The sequence below is a fragment of the Ranitomeya variabilis genome, chromosome 3 (assembly GCF_051348905.1).
Source record: "Ranitomeya variabilis isolate aRanVar5 chromosome 3, aRanVar5.hap1, whole genome shotgun sequence".
NCBI lineage: Eukaryota > Metazoa > Chordata > Amphibia > Anura > Dendrobatidae > Ranitomeya > Ranitomeya variabilis.
In genome coordinates this window covers 102609511-102631084 of record NC_135234.1, presented here as the reverse complement: position 1 = coordinate 102631084, position 21574 = coordinate 102609511, and the positions used below count along the sequence as shown (strand labels likewise).

General features: G+C 39.9%; 1 protein-coding gene across 1 annotated transcript in view; it reads right to left on the bottom strand.

Moving 5' to 3' along the window:
- Window positions 1-222: 222 nt before the first annotated feature.
- The window catches only part of CUX1 (cut like homeobox 1), a 447664-nt gene continuing 426312 nt past the window's right edge, over window positions 223-21574 (bottom strand). The window contains exons 20-23 of the mRNA XM_077294437.1: window positions 17048-17104; window positions 12588-12668; window positions 10970-11034; window positions 223-2423 (exon numbers count right to left, since the gene is read on the bottom strand). Coding sequence (XP_077150552.1) covers window positions 2360-2423; window positions 10970-11034; window positions 12588-12668; window positions 17048-17104 — 267 coding nt within the window. The 3' untranslated portion in view covers window positions 223-2359. The remainder of the gene's footprint in view (window positions 2424-10969; window positions 11035-12587; window positions 12669-17047; window positions 17105-21574) is intronic.

Sequence of the window (21574 nt, the reverse complement as noted above, 5' to 3'; positions counted from 1 at the left end):
CAGCAGTTATATTTTTCTATAGCTACACACTTTCCATGCAGTGCTAGAGCAAATGTAGTATTACATTCAATTGATTGGGCAACAATGTAATATGTGGTTCCGCTATCCATAAGAGTTGTCCTCATGAGACAATCCCTTTGAGTCTAAAAAATAATAATTGTAGTTAACACAAAATAATGAACAATAATAAATCTCACAGTAAGTAAAAGTAGGACAAGATCGCAGCTTCCAAACCCAAACTTTATTATATTTCAAAAAACAGAAAAAATGTCATTAATTCCAATAATTTGCACGCTTCTTTAATTTTAACTTTCTAAATAACATCATATTTCATTTTAATTTGTGTTTTATTTGAGCAAACCAGAAATATCAAATTATTGATTACTAATATCGACAAGCAGTTAGGGAGACGAGACAGGCCATATTGTCCTTCTTGTAAATCTATTTCAATGTCTTACAGCAGGAGGGCCTGTCATCAATACAGAAAAGTACTTATTATCAAGAAAAAACAATCACATTTAAATTTAAAGAAACCTAAGAGGAACCTATATCCAGCTGCATTCCATATGTGTCCGTAATGTTCAAGAGCATTAACAGAGAAGTAATATCTACCGTATATGATTAATGTAATGCTGCATATTCGCTACCCTGCTTCAATGTGTCTTATGATATCTCTATGGTAAAGTCATCCACCCGTGCAGCTATGGTTTAGACATATATATATAATATTCTGTTAGTTCAGTGAAAAAGTGATTTATGAGAAAATAAGATAACTAATTTGCATTTATAGAAGAAATTGATTTGCATTTTAATTAAAACCTGTCCCAAACATGCAAGAAAAAAAATCATCCATCCGACTAATTATTGATTATTTCTCTATTAGGAGAGAAGTCCGCTATCGATAAACTTTTCCTAATGAACCATGCTATTGATTATCGTCTTACTATACCCACTCAATTATACATGACCCCGTCAATGCTTTGTCACCAGTAAACAGCAGGTTTCAAATATGATAAATTGCCGCGGATGGTATCGGAGATGGTAAATGGACTTTCAGGCTTACAATTCCCAAGTAATTGTACTTGACACATTTTATTATGGCAGACACAGGAACCAATAAAAGGGGCTCTGAGAAAACCCACGTGAATGAAATGGTGGTCAATAATGCTCACCTATTCTCCATTTATTCTGTATAGGACTACCACAGATAGCCGAGCGCAGCCTTCAGTGGGTCTTCAGCACCCCCATTAATAATTAATGGAGTGGATGTGCACATGATCGACTGCCACTTCATTCACATAGAGCTCTTCAAAGCTCCAGTTCTCATAATAAGGTAGGGGTCCCAGTGGTTGGCCCTACAGCAATCGGAAAGTTATCCACTATCATGATCAACTTGGTACAACCCCTTTATTTAAGAATGACCCATCACTTGCCATAAATATCATTTGTTACCAGGTGTAAATGCTGGTGTTCCGCTGACTCTGGAGTTTTTTTTTCTTTTGTTCCTGTATCTCTCCATTCCCAAAATAAGGCCTATCTTCACTGTACAGGAATCTAGTCTTGTTAGTCAACTGGGCGTGGTCCTCAAGAAGACTCCCAGAGACGAGTTGAGGAACACGCCCTCTAGGCTGAAAAGTGAAGGTTTACCAACTGGGAAGAGGGGGCCATAACTCAAGAATTGAAAGGTGCAGGGACAAAAAACAATACCAGGTACAGAACAGCTGCACTTTGCCATCTTTATGGGAAAAGATAGGTCATCTTTAAGAAAAAGAAATAACACAACTGCAGACTGCGTACTAGCAATAGATACTAAGGGTCCATGGCGGGCTCATACATCTTATAATGCTGGAATTTAAGATAAGGGAAATTGCATATTCTTCATTCTCATTATGTACCATGTGTTGGCTTTATTATACTAATATACAAAGTTCTAGCACTTTCGACCATGTCATACATAATAGGCTGGAAATATGCAATCCTCATTAATGATGTCTCTGACAATACAAACATATGTGTAGTGCTGAATGGCTAGACTTATAAACTACCTGCAATGTACAGACTGGCTTTTATGCCATGTTTTCAATCCAAGTGATGTTACAATCATAAGAAGAGCCTCCTAGTGAAATCCTGCTATTGACTTAGCACCAAGTGAGAGCAAAGGGTAAATGGATAGTCGCCTTGTTAAATATGTATAAGAAGTCCATTTTCTCCGCTCCTGTGTCTGCCACTTTCCTCTATTGTAAAGCTAGTCTAGGTCAAGCAGCTGTGCATAATGCATGGATCAGGGAAAGCAGCCTATAAACACACATCCGGTCATTTGGTCCTAGGGGGATTAAGACGCCCCCGTCTTGAAGATTCTCTACTCCTGCCACATGGCTCCGTTCTCTCCGTTCTCATGGAATTTGTGCAAGTGGTCGGAGTATCTAAAAGTGAAAGATCAAGTAGAGGATTACTGCAGGCTATTAGCAGATGTAATTAAAATGACAATGTAATAGCAGAAAAACTCTCATGTGTATTTCTATTTTGCCAAAAAATTACAAAGTAATACATTTAGGCCATTATGTAGTAATACATTGATATTTGTGTATGCTACATATTAATAAATTCATGCTGCCAGGTCGGCTTCTGACACCTCCGCTTTTTTAGTAAAAAGACGGCAGCGACTTTCGCTTGTGCAATTTCACATAATTAGTTCTGGGTGGATACTTTCACTACAGCAAGGTGTACGCACAACAGTCGGGATTTGTGAGATATTGATTAAATGCGGACATGTCGCTGCTTGCCATGAATTAAGGCAATTTAGTATTGTAATCCATCTCAGGTTTTCAGTTGTGCGCCCCTCCCGTCCATAAGGACTTTCACTTTTCTACGTGGCTGTGCCTATACGTAATCATGCTTAAATGTTTTCATTATATAATATTGTATTCTAATCATAATGTTAAACATTGTGAAAAACAAAGATATGGAAAAAATATTGCTGTTTTTTTTCCTGAATTTTTTTTATATAGAAAATCTGCTGCATTTGACAGTTCAAGCAAAGTGGATGTGATTTCATGAAAACTCATGCCCACTGTTATTTATTTATTTATTTTCCATTATATTCCACAGCACTTTACAGACATCATTATTATCACTGTCCCCGTTGGGGCTCACAATCTACATTCCCTATCAGTATGTCTTTGGAATGTGGGATAAAAGCGGAGAACCCGGAGGAAGCCCACGCAAACACGGGGAGAACATACAAACTCCTTGCAGATGTTGTCCTAGGTTGGATTTGAACCCAGGACCCCGGCGCCATTGAATAAAGCTTTTTATCTGTGGGTTTTTTGGTGCATTTTAGGTTTCCCTGTGATAAGCTTTAGGGTATGTGCATACGTACAGGATTTATTGCAGAAATTTCCTGACAAAAACGTGACATTTCTGCCAGAAATCCACATGCGTTTTTTTCGCGTTTTTTTCCGGAGCTTTCCCAATGCATTAAATAGTGGGAAAAACGCAAAAAATCCACAAAATTAATGAACATGCTGCTTTTTTTTACCGCGGTGCGTTTTTTTCGCAGCAAAAAATGCATCATGTGCTCAAAAATTGTGGAATGCATTCTAAATGATGGGATGCATATGTATGCGGTTTTTATCGTGGAAAACGGCCGAAAAAAATGTGAAAAATCCTGAACGTGTGCACATACCCTTACAAGCATTTGGATCTTGACAAGGTTTCTACTTTTAGGATACGTGCACATGGCGTCTTTTTTCACGTGGATTCCACCAGCCAAAACGACTTGTGTATATGTTCATGTTAGTCTTTTGTAACTTCTATTAACTGCAGCAGACTTCAAAAGAAGAGAACCAACTAAAATAAGTAACCTGATTCTTCAGGTGATGCCTGCTTTTAGGCTGCCACTATTTTATACGTAAAATGAAAAAAAAAAAAAAGGCACAAAAACGAAAAAAAAAAAAAAAGAAGACATTTCAGGAAAAACACCGCTGGCATTTTCCTGATGCATCTTCTGCTTCAAAAACAATGTGGGTGCACAGGCATCTATAAGGCACTGTGTACATATACTCTTAGCCTTCCCTGAACAGTAAGGGGTTTTTCAAATGACTTTTAATGGAGCAATATAAGTAGGTCAAGACAGTGATAAAAACCTGAAGGTTCTGATCTTGGTAACAAAGCGGTGTCGAGATTGGTTATTAACAGAAGTAGTTGGTATAAAACCAAAGATAGATCAGATCACCGTCAGTGTCCGGATTATAAAGGTTAAGTGTTCATACAGCTTTTCAGAAAACAAGAGTTATTTGCAGCACTCTCAGGGCAAAAAGAGCAACAGAGTCAAGAAACTGCACAAGAATCCACGTGGTGTAAATATCCAGCCAGTATAGAGTAATAACAGCGCTCACCAAATAGTGGGAAAGTAGAAAAAATTGGAATGTTTCACTCCTCCAAATGTGAAAAAACAGCAATGTTTCACTCTTCATGGTTTTCATTGAGCTTATACATTGTAGACTTGTATAAGTAGATATTACAGCAATTGAACAATCGCATATGTTGCATCGGCCCCTATTCATAAAGCTTTGAGATATGCATTTTATGTGGTTTTTATTATTATTTAGTTAACATTAATACTGCGCTTTAACTAAATATAGAACTGAATATTGCGTCCACGTGACCAGATCTCTAACAGCTCACTTGGACTTGGGCGTTAAAAGTTCTTTCCTCCTCCACTATAATGGTCACAGTGGCTGCGGATGCATGCAGTTTCATTAAGTTTTGGGGCAAATCTTTAGAAGTTGTGTTGTGTATTGGAGTATTTCTATAGCTTCAGTTGAGCTTTGAGGCAGAATTTGGGGGTTAGCCGGATTTATGACTGCACTGCCAATCTGACATTGCCGGCTTAATGTATAACCGTTCTCCTCCCTTCCAGATTGGTCATGGTTGCACCATTTGGTGTTGTAGCATGTGAAATATAACATTTAGTTTAGTTTCTGCCATGTCGCTGACGTAATTCCTGACTTTCTTTTTAGTTTCTGGAGCAGAAGATTTGTGAGCTACTGTCAGAAGGGATGTCGAATGGTTTACTGTGCCACCAGCAACCCATGGGGACTGGTAAAGAATTCCTGATATCACTTGCCAATAAGAATAGCATTGTAAGGTGTGGAGTGAATTTTGTGAGTTGGCGGAGATATAATCAGCTTGACATTGGGGAGAAAAGCATTTGGAGGTAAATGGGATTGTGCTAGTTTCTCAGCATAAGTCACCAGGAGTTAGTCTCCATATGCCACTGAGGGACAGGTCAGATGTTTCTACAAAGCTAATAGCCACCAAGCTGTATGGCTGATGAGAAATAGATTATGCAAGGACATAGATGTCCAATTTCATATTCACAATTAATAAAATTCCTCCAGGACACAGAGGAGATCAGGAGATCTGTTTTATTCTTTACCTTTTGAGTCGTCTTTGTCTTCTTATTTCTGATCCATATCACTGTGGAACCTTGTCCAATCATTCAAATTTTATAAGAATCAGGTAAAGGTAACAAATGATAAACCAAAAAATAGGAGTAAAAAATAACCTATCAATTATATAATCAAAATCTTGTTCCAGTAGACAACAAAATCTTCAAACCAAAAAAACTGCTTGAACACCTAAATCCATATTAACCACATAATACACAAATTAATCTTCATAATAAACACAATTTTATTAAAGACACCAATCCAAATTTACACAAGACATGATAAAAAACATAGAACAAATTTAAAAACACACAAGGGGAGCAGAGCACCAAACGTAGTACAAGTATAATTAATGGTAGAAAAATGTAAAATTCACTCCATAATCAATATAATAATCAATAAAGTGCTGTATATGTAGCAAATCCAGATGATACTGGTAAGCAAAGAGGAGTACTCAGTACTTAATAGTTTATAATCTGTTAATCAATAAGGTGTCATATACATAATAAATCCAAATAATACATATTAGATCCAGATGGTGCTGGTAAGCAAAAAGGAGTGCTCAAAAATGTATAATCTATTAATCAATAAGCCATATACATAATAAATCCAGATAATACTGGTGAGCAAAAAAAGCGCTCAGTGCACACATAGCAAAATTTACATATATGCCCATAAATATTGTAAAGTGCCAAAGTGCAAACAGTAATCAATAACCTTATCCATAAAGAGTAGTAGTAAGGCATATATCTGCATATACTAACCGGAATTCATCTTAAGCGTGGTGCCACTGCTACCCCCCACCCCAACGCGCGTTTCACACGTTGATTCGTCAGGGCTGATGAAGCAACGTGTGAAATGCGCATTGGAGTGGGGGGTAGCAGTGTACATTTTGCTATGTGTGATATTTGCTTATCTGGATTTATTATGTATATGGCACCTTATTGATTAATAGATTATACATTTTTGAGCACTGAGCACTCCTTTTTGCTTACCAGCACCATCTGGATCTAATATGTATTATTTGGATTTATTATGTATATGACGCCTTATTGATTAACAGATTATAAACTATTAAGTACTGAGTACTCCTCTTTGCTTACCAGTATCATCTGGATTTGCTACATATACAGCACTTTATTGATTATTATATTGATTATGGAGTGAATTTTACTTTTTTCTACCATTAATTATACTTCAGCTGACTGGGTAGCGGCGTACCAACTATGATGGTTGCTATGACGACGCTTCTGCGCTTCCGGTTTTGGTATACCATGCGGGTATCTGCATTCTATCTTCTATATTGAGTTTACATCTGCGTTACTATGGCGATGCTTTTGCAACGACTTTGTGACGCTTCAGCAATGCCCTTTTTGTTTTATTTTTACCATGATAGTAGCATCACCATGGTGATGCTGTAGGAACGCCCCACTACTTCCGGTTTACGTTAGCGGTGTTTTCCTAGGTGATGGTAATTAATTTCCGGTTCCGCTTTGGCGCTATACATTTGCACTATATAAGACGGCACTTTTTAGTGGTAAGACATGCCCCCTGAGGAAGGTTTCTTAACCGAAACGCGCGTCGGCGATCGCGGTGGACGACGTGGTGACGGATATTCTAACCCGGTATGTTGCTACTATAGCGAATGCACTTTATTGCTCTATACCTCTTAAACTATTATTATTCTGGGAGCCAAGTATGGCTGTATAAGGGGTACGCCACGTTTAATCCTTGTTTTTATCGCTACCTTTTGAGAAATTATATGGATATCGTCCACAGCTCTCTTTGGGCACTATAGTGCTGTGTTGTTACATATGTTCCCATGCTTTCTAATGTACCTGTTTCTCTACTTTTTATTATTAATAAAATTTATCCTTTGCTATTTGGGATGTTTGAACTGCTGTGGTGCTTTCGTTGGTTTTCTCAGTGTTTATTGCAGTCTATTCCAGTATGGTCCATATATGTGAGGGGGACCAATTATTAATTTTGGCTCCATTGTCGGGCCTTATACTCAGGTCTCTTTCCCTGCACATATAGGATGTCAATGCTGATATATTTACATTAATTATACTTGTACTACGGTTGGTGCCCTGCTCCCCTTGTGTGTTTTTAAATTTGTTATATGTTTTTTATCATGTCTTGTGTAAATTTGGATTGGTGTCTTTAATAAAATTGTGTTTATTATGAAGATTAATTTGTGTATTATGTGGTTAATATGGATTTAGGTGTTCAAGCAGTGTTTTTGGTTTAAAGGTAGCAAATGATTCTGGATGGCGTTGCATACATACTTTCAAGACAGACTGTTGTGGTCAAGGTACGTGGATGACCTTGAATAGTGTAAATTAGATTGATTTATACAGGCAGCAGCGTTACTATTGAGTACTTTACCCTTCACTAAACCAGATACAATCTTATTATCTCATACTTGCCGATGACTAAATTTCAGGTCTGTGTGGTCATCAGGTTTGATGGTAGTTTACTGGAGCCATTAAGGTGGCCTGCCTATCTCTTAGGTTTTTAGGTCCGTGAAAATCATTAGATATCACAGGTTACAAGCCTCTTTATTTAGTGGTTATGTCTTTTTAGATTCCTATTGCCCATGAGGGAACAATTTAGGTAACTAGCGGCTCAAGAGGCATTAAATCAAAATTGGGCTACACATTTTCTGTGAGGTTTGGAAAAAAGACTAGAGGTGATGCTTTTGTTGGGTGGAGGTCAGAGAGCTCCATGTAAACGTACACAGACTCCTCCTTGGCGGCTGATGGTTACTATGGAGATAAAGTGGTGGACTTGATGGAAGATTTTCTCACCAGGAGTCCGTTGATTGGCATATTGCTTCAATTGCAGTGATAAGTTACAACTTCAACTGGATTAATGGTCGAATTTGAAATCAAATCTGTGGCAGACCCAAATCCAACAAAGGAATTCATGATGTGTGTTATTGGGCAAAAGATAGCGGGACGGGCGTCACTGGGAAGGTTTAAAATGCTGGTCTTTGCAGTCTTCCAGATCCAGTATCACTGCTAACACTTACTCCACCCGAGAGAAAAAAGTGTCGCTTCCGGTTGGTGCCGCAGCTGTTCTCCACTGGGGGCTACCGAAAACTCAGACAGGTACAAGACAAAGCTAGGTCTAATTTTACCACAACCATGTACTTTTTTTTCCTTTTGCTTACCAGTTTACCTTGTAATTGACGTACAAACATATTGCACCCTAGAGAATGCCCCTTTTTGTTTTTATTTTCCCCTCCACCAGCTATATGTGATGCCAGGTGAGGGCCTAAAAACCTACGCTGAATATATACACCAGTGAGAGCATCCTTTATTGTGTGGATCCTGACATGAGTTTCATGCTGCCTTAACCACAGGCAGCATAATCAGACACTGGCTGTGTTACGGCAGCAGTTTGTGTTTTGCTCTGCAATGCTGCAGTTCTTCAGAGAAAACGTACTCTGACCAGCCGGTTGGGTGCTATGGCCCCGAATTATCAAAGCTTTTATGTAAAAAAAAAAAAAAAGTTGCATGAAAGCTTTGAAAAGTTGCAAGCTTTTGGCATAACTCGGGAGTTGCGGCAAAATTTTGTGACTTTTGGTGTATACATGCCAGTTTCTTCCAACTCCGTCCAAATGAGTGATGCTGGGATGGGACAGGGGGCTTGATGCCACAGATCGTCTAATGCATGTTGTGGCATTCTGTACTCACAACAGTCCCGGACTAGAGTAAGATTTCTGGCGTGGCGCACGCCACTAGTCAGACACTCCACTTTCATGAAGAGGCAATCACCTCTTCATGAATCAAGACTCCACCATGCCCCCTCTTCAAGACCAGCAAGAAAACTGCCGGTCTTGATGAATCGGGGCCTTTGTGTCTTGGATGACTAGTCTGAGGCATGTCCCCCACGACATCTCCCTGCCCCGCCTGACTAGTTATACTATTTCAGAGTAAAACACACACAGTAGCAATAACGCAGGTTTTGTTTCATTATGCTGCCCATCATCAAGCGACATCAATCTTGACATGATTTATGACATCCTGAGCAAATGCCATTTCCAGAGGACATGCTGCTATAAATGACACGTGTATTCTTGGGAGAATTAGATGGTCCCGTTTAATTATCAAAAATGTTTCTACTTGTAAATGATTCTGTTCCCATATAATATTATATTGGAAAATTGCTAAAAATGTAATTTTCTAATATGATGACTCCAAACAGAACTTTAAGAATCTATGGGGACATATATCTACTGTATTGACGAGGGCGCTAACCGCCGTCAGTGAGAAGAGCAATCCACATCCATAGTCCCAGATTCCTCGTTAGACATCACATATTGTTTGAAGCTTCAGTATCTGACTACATCGCACGGAGCATGGATAGGGACATTTACAAGGATAGGACGGTATAATGCTTTAAGTTAATGTTCTGAGCTCTAATGGCGACACAATCCTATACTCCATATTTCTGTGTTTTTTATATATTTTTTCATCAGCATGAATAGTAAAAAATAAGAGGAAATTGTTTGTAAAGCCTACTTTTTTGGATGCATGAATATTTCCAGTGGGAAATGTAAGGAAGCACGTAATCTCAGTAACAGTTGTAACATGATGACATGAGTACTGTCTGTGCTAGGAAATCCCTCATTGCCTTATTTACAGCATATACTTCATAGGATCCATCTCATGTGCCTAACTGTAATGTTCATACCTTCCCAGTGTAAAGGTACGGAGACCAAATGCATGGAATCTGTGAACAATTGGCTTGATATTGTGTCTTGGCTGCAGGTTATCCTACTTTTAACTTTTTAATATCCAAAATCCTCTTATAAAGGGAGTCTGTCAGGAGATTTTTGATATTTAATCTGAGAGCAGCATAATGTAGGAGCAGAGTCCCTGATTCCAGGGATGTATTACTTGGTTGGCAGCTTGCTATAGTATCAATACAATCAATGTTTTATCAGCAGGAGATTATCACTGCAGGACTAGCTGTCTCATGCAAGGTAGTCCAGCTAATTTGTGCTAACCCACCACCACCACTGATTGGCAGCTAGCTGAGAATGTATAGTGTACACAGAAGGCTGCCAATCAGGGGAGTGGGCGGGATTATACAGGGATCAGCATTCAGAGCACTGCTTCATCTGCAGGAGAGAAAACAGTGATTGTCTAAAAACTGCACCAAGCAGCCCAGTAAGTGACACATTGCTGGAATCACACTCTCAGCCCCTATATCATGCTGCTCTCATATTGTATAGAAAAACCTGATGACATATTCCCTTTAAAGTAGCTATTGTGATATACATTCGTTATGTCATGACATATGTAGGTCAGCTAAGCTTTCAAGTCATCACAGACGACGAGGGTAACCATTTAGGCTTTTACCAATTATGTAAGATTGTTACAGGGATGTAGCAAAGAGTAAAAATAATACAGAGTAAAATGTATAATTCTACATGTCTATACCTGTAAGTTTTCTAAATGCAAGACCAAAAGCAGTGAGATCTCCCCAGACTGCCATTTACTTACTTCTTTGCGCAATAGGCGGCACAATCTCTTCCCACACTTTCACTCCAAGCAGTTTTGTACAGGACCTAATAAATAAATAGATAATGTGTATTTGTATTCAGTATTAATGTAAGAATTAAACCCTTAAGCCCCTCAACCACCCTTGAATGGTAGTATAGCAGACCGTTTGCCAGCACATATCTCCACAGTCTTTCCCATGCACAGAAGCACTCGCTCGGCTAAGTGCTCCCGTGTTCTCTCTGAAAGAGCAGCTGCCGGACATCTCTGGCGGCGGCTTATCTCAGGAAGAAGGAAGGGATCAGCAGTCCGCAACCAGACATGCTTAATCCTTACCTTCCCCAGCAATAATCTGTCCGTCACTCCCATGCACACTAGAATGTCAGCAGATTCCGTCCTTTGGCCGACTTTAGTCTAATCTGTATGGGGGGGAATAGGATGGACATAGATGGCATATAAATAGGTGGTGGGATAACCTTGTGTTCCCCTACAATGCCTGGAATGAAAAGGCAGTAGGTAATGTGGGATGGCCCCTGGATTCCTCTGGCAAAGTTTCATTCTGACGTTCCTATTTCCATCATTGCATCTGCTGTACCTCACAACTGTGACTTGTACATAGGGGAACCCATCTTATCCTCCATTATTTACTCAGAGTCTTTAAAGAGCAGTCAAGATTAGGCCGTGTAACCTCAACAAACCTGTTCTTTTCCTTTTATGAAGACATTAATTAGTAAAGCATATCTCTAAAAAGATCTTAATCATAATATAATTGTCACTGCGTTTGGCTGTGATTATTATATAATTGCCTGTAATTTAATGGCTTTACTGTTGGCTATGTGAGTATTATTCTCAGCTCTGCTATATGAAAAGTTTTTTTTCAGGTCACCTCTATCCTTCTTTGTTAAACCAGAGCGGTCAGTCAAGGAAAAAGAGGGTGGATATAGATGAAAAACAAGAAGGAGGAAAGGCACTGAACTGCTTGGCCACACCCAGTGTGCACTGGACGGAAAGGCACTGAACTGCTTGGCCACGCCCAGGGTGCACTGTGCGGAAAGGCACTGAACTGCTTGGCCACGCCCAGGGTGCACTGGGCGGAAAGGCACTGAACTGCTTGGCCACCCCCAGGGTGCACTGGGCGGAAAGGCACTGAACTGCTTGGCCACACCCAGGGTGCACTGGGGGGAAAGGCACAGAACTGCTTGGCCACACTGAGGGTGCATCGGGGGAAAGGCACTGAACTACTTGGCCATGCCCATGGTGCACTGGGCACCTCATTAGTATATTTGAATGAAAGGAAAAATTCTGGCAAACACAGCAATGGAAACAAAAGGTCTGTTTTTATAGCCCTACAAACTCCTGAACTTGGTCTGAACAGTCGTTTTGTGCTGACAGGGTCCCATTAGGATTAATTGCTGTACCTAAGCAGCAACCCACTGTAAGCTCACGAAGAAGTCAGAGCATAAAATGATTGATTTTACAAAAAGCACAGCACAGTAATAAAGAGAAAAGTACCTAAACCACTAGGGAAAGAACTGCCACATATGCCTTCACTAAGAAGAAAGCCTCAATATTAGTATTATTGTTTTATTACTAGAACTTGATAATAGTTTCTGTTACTTACCAGGAACACCAGACAATGCAAGAAGAGAGTATAGAAAAACGCAATTGTGCGAGCCACCTTATTCGACAGAATGAGCCGTCCCTATTGAAAATTAAAGAAAAAGGCTATAAATACATTGCAGTTACACAGTGTAGACAGGTAATCTGCTTCATTACCCCTCACCCCCGCATATTCTGTTTTATGAGGGTGTATGGAGTGTGGCGGATGGCAGAGGACCTGGCATGGACTTCTGTTATCATCCATCCACTGCACTGTTCTAGTATATCTCATAATCACCAGGGGACCTCTAGTATACAGCTCTCATGTCACACTTTTCCACAGACATACTCAGATCTAGTTACCAACACCCCAGAAAAGGTAAAACGATATTTTATTTATTTTACTTACTTATAGAGCGCCACCATATTGCGTAGCTTTTACCGATACGGTCACCACTGTCCTCACTGGGGCTCACAATTTATATTCCCTATCAGTATGTCTTTGGATTATGGGAGGAAATTGGAGGAAACCCACGCAAACACAGGAAGAACATACAAACTGCTTCCAGATATAAGGAATACTTATAATCAAAGTAGAATATAAAATAAAATCTGAACACTTAACACTTCAGCCATATTAAGGGCTAATGGGCTACTGTTAGCCACATTCAGTATCGGTAATCGTACCTGCCAAAGTTGCCTTGTGTGTCCACTCTAATTTGTGATTTTCATAGAACACATAAGTGAAGTCAAGGTTACGAGGATGCAAATCACGGCTGCCCTGTACACGGAGTTACTCTTATATATCACACAACCACAGATTTCACTCCCATCCATGATTAAAGAACTTTCCATCTCTGGACACTCAAGTAACTTCAGGGTAAATTATTCTAAATTTATACTATAAAATATTTCCTTTCCCCTTTGTACACAATCGAAACTCAAAAAAATTATTTCAACAGCAAACTATATCAGTTAAATACTTGGGAGCCCAGGTCCTCTCTGACATCTTATACTCGCTAAACTCCCTCCCTCTTTACAGTGTACTGTTGCTAATTCAACACAATAATAGATGTAATCCTTTTTTTATCTTCTTTTACATTTATTTTTTTGCTGTAAGTTTAGGCACTTCAATTTACGCACCATATGTCCTCACTAAACTTAAACATACCATAACAAAGTTTGTTAGTGAAATCTAGACAAAGCCCCAAATTGGAACTTATCTAAGCTTAAATCATGAGGGGCTATTCAGCCTGAGATTAGGAGATATCATCAAGCAGCCATGCTGATCAGGATATTTGACTGTAAGCTCCTATGAAACCAAAATTATGTATGTCCACAAAAGAATGAAAACTGTTGGTTTACTTTGGGTCTTACCAGACTCTCGGCACTTTGAGCTGATCAAACCTCCTCAGATGTATTTGAGAACCTTTGACTTTCAAGGAACATCTTTCAAGATATATTGGATTAATACCTATATTCTCTATCTCTTCTTTTTCCTGAAGGTGGAAGGCAGACAGAATTCTTGTATCCTCCTTGGATACTGGGATATGCCACATTCTCCATAATTCCAAGGTCTGTACGTGTTAGACCCTCCAGGCACAGGGCATGGAAGTGAACCTTTCTAGTTAGTGCAGGCCTTCATAACTAAACAGATCCCAAGACCCTTGATCGTTAAATCCCTGACTGTCTTTGAAAACTTGGTCCTAGATCAGTTACTGTATATGAGAACATTCACTTTAAGGTTAATTTAAACAGAACAATGTGCAGAATTAAACAACAGCCCACATGTCTGACAGGCGGTGGTCGTTTAATAACCTGATTACACAGGCAGACCACAATTCAGACATGCACTGAACTGTCAGTGAAAAGTGGTTTAGGGCACATAGGCTGAAACTGTTCTTGGTAGGGCAGGTCCTGTGAGCGCTGAGAATGATGGTCCTTTGTTCATATCACAAAAGATAATTTAATCTGACTAATGAGGGCTTTAATGGAGTGATTTGCAGCCTGTTTACACTGAAAATTAACAGGGAAATGAGCATTCCTAGGACTGCTTGTTCCCGATAATCATGCAGTGTAAATGCATCTAGATAGGTATCCTGTGGTCTACATTAGCTCCTGGGAAGGAGAGTTTCGTGAGATCATAGTGAAAGACGATTATGTGAAGATAAGACCTTTTACACAATCTCCCCACTGCCTGTTTTGCACAGGAAAAAAATATCTATAACCTACTCACTAGATGGTACAGATGCCAATCGCGTCTTCATTCCATTTTTACATCGGTATCAGATCGTTGTTTAATGACTACAGGTCTTTGGTCCTCTTCCTGAGTGGATTGTAACCAAAGCTCCTCACACATCAAATTCCCTCAACTTGTGAGACTAATACATTTCAAATGTGAATTACAAATTCACCTCTCACACCTACTATCTTTCTTCAATAATCCTTTGTCCCCTCCAGATGCAAATTAACACCTCTGGTGAAAACACAGGAGGCTCAGTAAGGTAAGACACCTGAAGTTTGGAAACTAATTATTTATGATCTCAGATTTCCAAGAAAACTTCTATCCGCCTCTGTGTGAATCTTTCTATATTGTCCAAATAAACCACTTTAATTACGGTAGTTCTCTAAAAATGCGATAAAATGGAGTCCCTGATATAATGTAAACTGCAGATTGTCCTAGTCACATTTCAGGACAGGCTGCAGACTGAAGATATACAGCTCCTGAGACCGGAGTCTCAACTGACAAGAGCTGTATCACACATAACCAGTCGGAAGCACGGCTGCAATATATGAATAAATAGGTTTTAACCCACATTGTGCTACATCTTCCTCCGTCAGTCTGGAAGCTTTATAGCATTACCTTACTACAGAGACTACATGTGCCCAACTGAAAAACAGATAAATATTGAGGAGGATAAAGCTGGACATAACCCCACCTCCCCCGCCTCTTGTGCTCAGTAGGCAAGAGATATATTTCTTTACATATGACAGCTGTGCTCACGGCAATCGACTTGTCTTGTCGGTTGCGACACAGGTCTCAGGAGCTGTATGTCTTTGGTCTTCAGCCCATGCTGACATATGACCAGGACAGTCTACAGTTTGAATTATATCAGGGATGGCATTTTAGCTCATTCTCTGAGAACCCCTTTAATTCACTTCCTACCAAACCTTCTTTATGGGGTACCACAGAGTGCCAAATAACCTGCATTTCTGATCCTTTTGGCCGACGTGTGATATCCTTCTTGTACTCACTATTTAACTGTAGAACAGAGAAAGACGGATCAGTGGGAGACGGATTTCGGACAGACTATTTCACTTGAAACATGTTGGCATGGCTGTGATACCCTCTATGTCGGTAGTAACCAAGTCAGTTTACCGAAACATCCCTGAAACTCCTACATTGGGTGTATGTTGTTCCCACTAGTAGAGATGAGCGAATTTGATTGGGTCCCTGCTTATTCGGCAAGCTATAATGTTTACGGAAGAAGCTGCATCGGGAACCTGGATACCTGAAGCGCTCACGATAATCAGCTGTTTGGCGCTGCAGCTGCATGTGTCGCGGTTGTGTGACAGTCACAGTACATGCATGGAGAGCCTGTGTGCTGTGACTGTCACACAGCTGCGACACATGCAGCTGCGGAGCCGAACAGCTGATTATTGGGAGCGCTCCAGGTATCCGGGTTCCCGATGCAGCTTCTTCGGTAAGTGTTATAGCTTGCCGAAAAAGCAGGGACTTGATCAAATTCACTCATCTATACCCACTACCTTTTATTCTTTAGTTTCTAATTGCTGCTTTCGAGACTGACTAACCAGGTGATATGTGGCATACTAAATGGCAGTGCCCTATTGTGAGAGTCGTACAGAGAAAATTTGCCTTGTTAATTACTGTTCTCATTGGACAGACATTCTGCCCCTCGACCATGGTAATGGTATTGTTAGAGAAACCTATTAATACTACTAACAGAACTCATTGCCTCATACATTTTGTCAACATGGCCACCAAAATGCACATAGTAGCTAGGTGGAAATCTCCATCTCTACCAGTACAATCAGCTCTCTAGGCGTATTAATGCCACTACATCTGACAACTTGGATCATTTCGATAATAACCGGACCCCTTTCATTCATTGTAAAGCGGTCTTTTATATTCTGTTCCATAAAATCTTTAACTAAAACTAAAAACAAACTCTGTATCACCTGCGCCATCTATGTATTACATAGACCAAATCCAGCTTTTTGCCTATGGCAATGGGGGTCAGATATGTTGGTGATTAAGTGAAGGCTGTGGTGGCAATAATCTGGAAGGGGATGTTTCTGATGTGAATTGTGCTAAAAAAATGTTTGTTTCTTTTTTTCCATACAAAATATAAAGTAAAATATCTCTTAAGATCCTGTAGGTCTCTTATCATTTAAATATATTGTGCGAATGATGAAAAGTCCTTAAATTACTGTCTGATCTATTCACGTAGAAGTACTCACCATGCTGAGGGTCGCTTTATCCCATGGACTTAGGCTGAGATACTTTCTTTGACGTTCCTGCAATATGAAAGCAAACTGTTAAAGTTTCAGATACAGAAACTTCTGTACGGAAAGGAACTGCAGCAAGTAAGGAAAGAACACGGGATCTGGTGTAGGAGCCATCATAAAGGGTGAACAGATTTCCCCTCAAAATAGAATAAAGAACTAGAGATTGTCCCATGGAAAGGTGTGGCACTGTTTATGGGAAAATAAAAGACAAAAAAACCCCCCTTTTTTTCCTACTAAGAACTAGAAATTGTACAGGGTTGTTTTAATAGAAAAAACACGTTTTTTTTTTCTCGCTTTTATTTTCCCATAAACAGTGCCCCATCTGTCCATGGGCAATGTCTGGTACTGAATTGGTATTGATATTGCCAACATGCCTACGTATGTGTTTAGCATTGCAGCTTGGCGTCATGTAGCCCATGGACAAGAATTGCCAGCTGTATGGATAAAAAGGTTTTCTAATTCCTGCCAACACTTTTCAGTTCTCAATGATGTCCCTTTGATGTCACTACACAAGTTGGTGGAGATGTATGCAAAGATCCTTATATTTATGGCAGAATGGAAAAAAAATAATTACCGGTATGTAGAATTTTATAATTCATATTAGATGCATTTCTCTCTTAATGCCATGCAGTGTGAGTAGAAAGCTGGAAAACAATCACTATGGGCACTTTAATGGCTGGTCTTTGAATTGAGCATCCACTGGCTATGCTGGAAACCAGGATAACTCGGATCCAGTTGAACGGAATAATAGAATAACTTCACACAAGAGGACAACTCAGTGGTTTTTTTGGCAGAACTTGATATTACAGCAATTTTGGTGTCTATAGTGGGCAGTACTATAGTAAGAGCTCAGGTAAACATATTTAGGATACATACTCACATAGTATAGTTGAAAAAACCGAACACCCATCAAATTCAACTGATGGATGGGAAAAGATAAATTGAAGAAAGGGATAGAGGAACAACCATAATACTTGTACCAATCTGCCCCAAGGAATAAATTCTTTCCATCCAGATCCTTAGTCTTGATCAACTATATCAACATTCAGAACAAGAATGTGACCAGCTCCGGAGGTAGACTTATTCCACATTTCAACAGTTCTCATGGCAAAGAAGCCTGGCCTCTGCTGAATCTTTCTCCAATTTGAGGGAGTGCCCCTTTTTCTTTTAAGGGGTTTCACATGGAAAAAGCTTTTGATACATATTTTATGGATGGAGAATTATGTACTGCTACAAATTTATAGATGTCTCCAAAGCCTGCATCTCTAATGGTATGAGGTTGCATTAGTGTCTATGGCATGAGCACCTTACACATCTTGAAAGGCGCCATCATTGCCGAGTAATACATGGAGGTTTTTAGAATAATATATGTTCCAATCCAGACAACATCTATTTCAGGGAAGGTCTTGCATATTTCAGCAACACAATGATAGACCACATACTGCATCCATCACAACAGCAGATAAAGATTTGGGATGATGACCCGGTCAACTGCAATCCAGACCTTTCACCAACAAAAGACATTCAGCGCATTAGAATATGAAAAATCAGGCAAAACACCAGGACAGCTGAACAGCTAGAATCCTACATCATACAAGAATGTGACAACATTCTGTCACTGGTCTACCGTGACAGAAAGGAGCCAGAAGAGCGCAGTGTATGATTTCTCCTACTCCTGTGCTGATTAGAAGCACTTCACCTTCATACCAAATGGTGTAAGTTTCTTTTACCAGTACAGGGGTTCATCTGCTTAGTTGAGAGCTCCAGGAAGCTTTCCTGCATTAAGGCTCTCGGCTGTGCACTATTAGCTACTCCCATCTCCTATATAATCTGGGCCCTGGCTAGCACTCTTTGTCAGAGTAGAATATGCTGCATGGCTGGAGATTATTGGTGGTTATTATTGGAGAAGGCGTTTGGTGGATTTATCTGTGACTGTTGCTAGGTTTCAAGTGTTTGATAATTCCCTTTCTTCTCCTACTTTGGTTTAACCCAATCCTCCACTCCCCAGTGTTTACTTCTTTTGTTTGTGTGTGTATATTTGTATGATTGGTATTTTCCTTTATCCCTGTTCATATTACCTTGTTAGTCTGGTTTATGCATTACAGTGCACAACTACTCCCGTCTTCCATGGGTGGGGGAAGGTTACAGACTGAGGGTGGATTCAGGAGCTAAGGCAAGGTATGTGGCCCCAGCATCTTCACCATCAGAAGTAATCCTTGGAACAGGGCGAGCTAGGGCACCCTTAGCGTTAGGGATAGGAAAGGAGCCCATGGCCTCGGGACACCCGACAGCAGAGTCATGACACATTCATTCCCCAAAACTCCAGAAATTGGTCTCCTAACTTTCCAGATGTCTACAGACTGTTGTAAAAAAAAGAGAGGATGCTACACAATGGTAGACATGGCCCTGCCACAACTTTTTTGAGATTTATTGCTGCCATCAATTTCTAAATTAGTCTTTTATTTAAATGAAATGCAAAAATGTCCACCGCTCATCTTCTGATTTGTGTCCTATGTTCTGTTGTGAATAAAATATGTCTGGGAGAGATTTCCAACCATTGCAATTTTGTTTTTTTTAGATTTTACACAGGATCCCAACTTTTTTATGTGATTGTACAAGTGTATCCAAATTCTTCCTTATTAGTGACTCTCCTAGATTTACTCCCCCTAGAACATATGATGGCCCTATATTGTTAGTGCCCAAAACACAACTTTATATTTCATCTTGCAAATGAATGCCCAAGTATTCAGTTTGCATGAATCATCTTTAACTTAGGAACATCTTCAATAGACTGCACTATACTGCATAGCATGACATCTGTAAAAATAGGAACCACACCATTAATCTAGTCTTCTATTTCATTAATAAGCTGAGTAGTGGAGGACTCAGCACTGAACCTTTGGGTGCATCACTTAACTGAAGACCATTCAGAGTAACAGCCGTTCACCAACACTCTCTCTGGTGTGCCCTGGATCATGAGTGTATTCCTCTTAATCTATGGTCCACACTGCCGGGTGATGTCAAAATATTCCTGGAGGGCTTTCTGCACTACACGTACTTTGAGCACAGTGCCGAGTGCTGATGGGCTGTCTACACTTCTTTCAGCATGACTTGTGCTGGTGACATGTAACGCTTCTGCTTAATGTGCTAAACTCCCGTATATATGTGTCCTCTAGGCCAGTCTGCTGTGCCCATCCCCACTACATTAGAAAATATGGTGGCACATAAACCTGCAGGTGACATTACTACATTACCTGTACTCAGAGAGTTATCAGTGGTGCTACATAGGGCTGCAGGTAATTCTACATTATTTGTACAGAGTTATCATGTTTTCTGTGCTGTTACATAGGACTGCAGGAAAGAGACAAAACATTTAATTTTATGTCCCTCCAGGGAGTCATCACTGTGTTATCTGTAGTGTTACATAGGACTGCAGGTGACATTATTACAGTATCTGTACTCACATAAGTATGATTGTGTAATCTGTAGTGTTACATAGGGCTGCATATGACAACTACTACATTATCTGAAAACAGATTCGTCAATGTGTGTTGTCTATGGTGTTACATGGGACTGCAGGCAACAGACAAAACAAACTTTATCTGTCCACTGACAGTTATCTCTAGTGTTACATAGGACTGCAGGTGATATTACTACATTATCACTACTCACTTAGTTATTACTGTGTGTTATCCGTGGTGTTACATAGGACTGCAGGCAACAGCCAACAGATGTAACTTTATCTGTCCCCTGAGAGTTATTACTATGTGTTATCGCTAGTGTTACATAGGACTGCAGGCCCCATCTACTAAATTACCTATACACAGACTTATCATTGTGTTTTCTATGGTGTTACATTTTTTGGGGAGGGTGATGGCAAAACAAGATCTTTTTTGCCCCTAGCAATGCCTCTGCCATTAACCTTCATTTATGGTTCAAACTGAATCATGAACATAAGTAGATATCAGCGCTGTCATTATTACATAGGTCAAGGGCCTGTTTAACGCTATTCATGTTGTTCTGTGCGCTTAATAATTGGTTTCTCTAAAAAAAAAATCTACTTTGCAAATTTATCAAAAGGAAAAGCCTGAAAGGGACTTAATTGAGTTAATCAAAGGAGGTATTGTATGTTATTGTGAATGGAGGTGACATCAGCAGACCCAGTACATTCAGATACTGGCAGCCAAGCTCAGGAGGGGCCCTGGGCCTATTATGATGTTGTAATGGGGCTACCTGATAAGGACCCTTCAGAATCAGCACCGCTGTCACTATACAACCTGCTCTGTCTGGAGCTGCAGACCCACAGATTATCACCAGCAAGATAAGAAAGGGTCTCATAGTTCTGTAAGTCCTGTCCCGGTGGCCTGTACAAAATCACATAAACCTTCAGGACTTCTAGTTTCAAGAAAGCTGACAACAAATACACAGATCTTAGGCAATTATGGAAATAATAACAAATAGCTTTCAGTAAACTAAGTG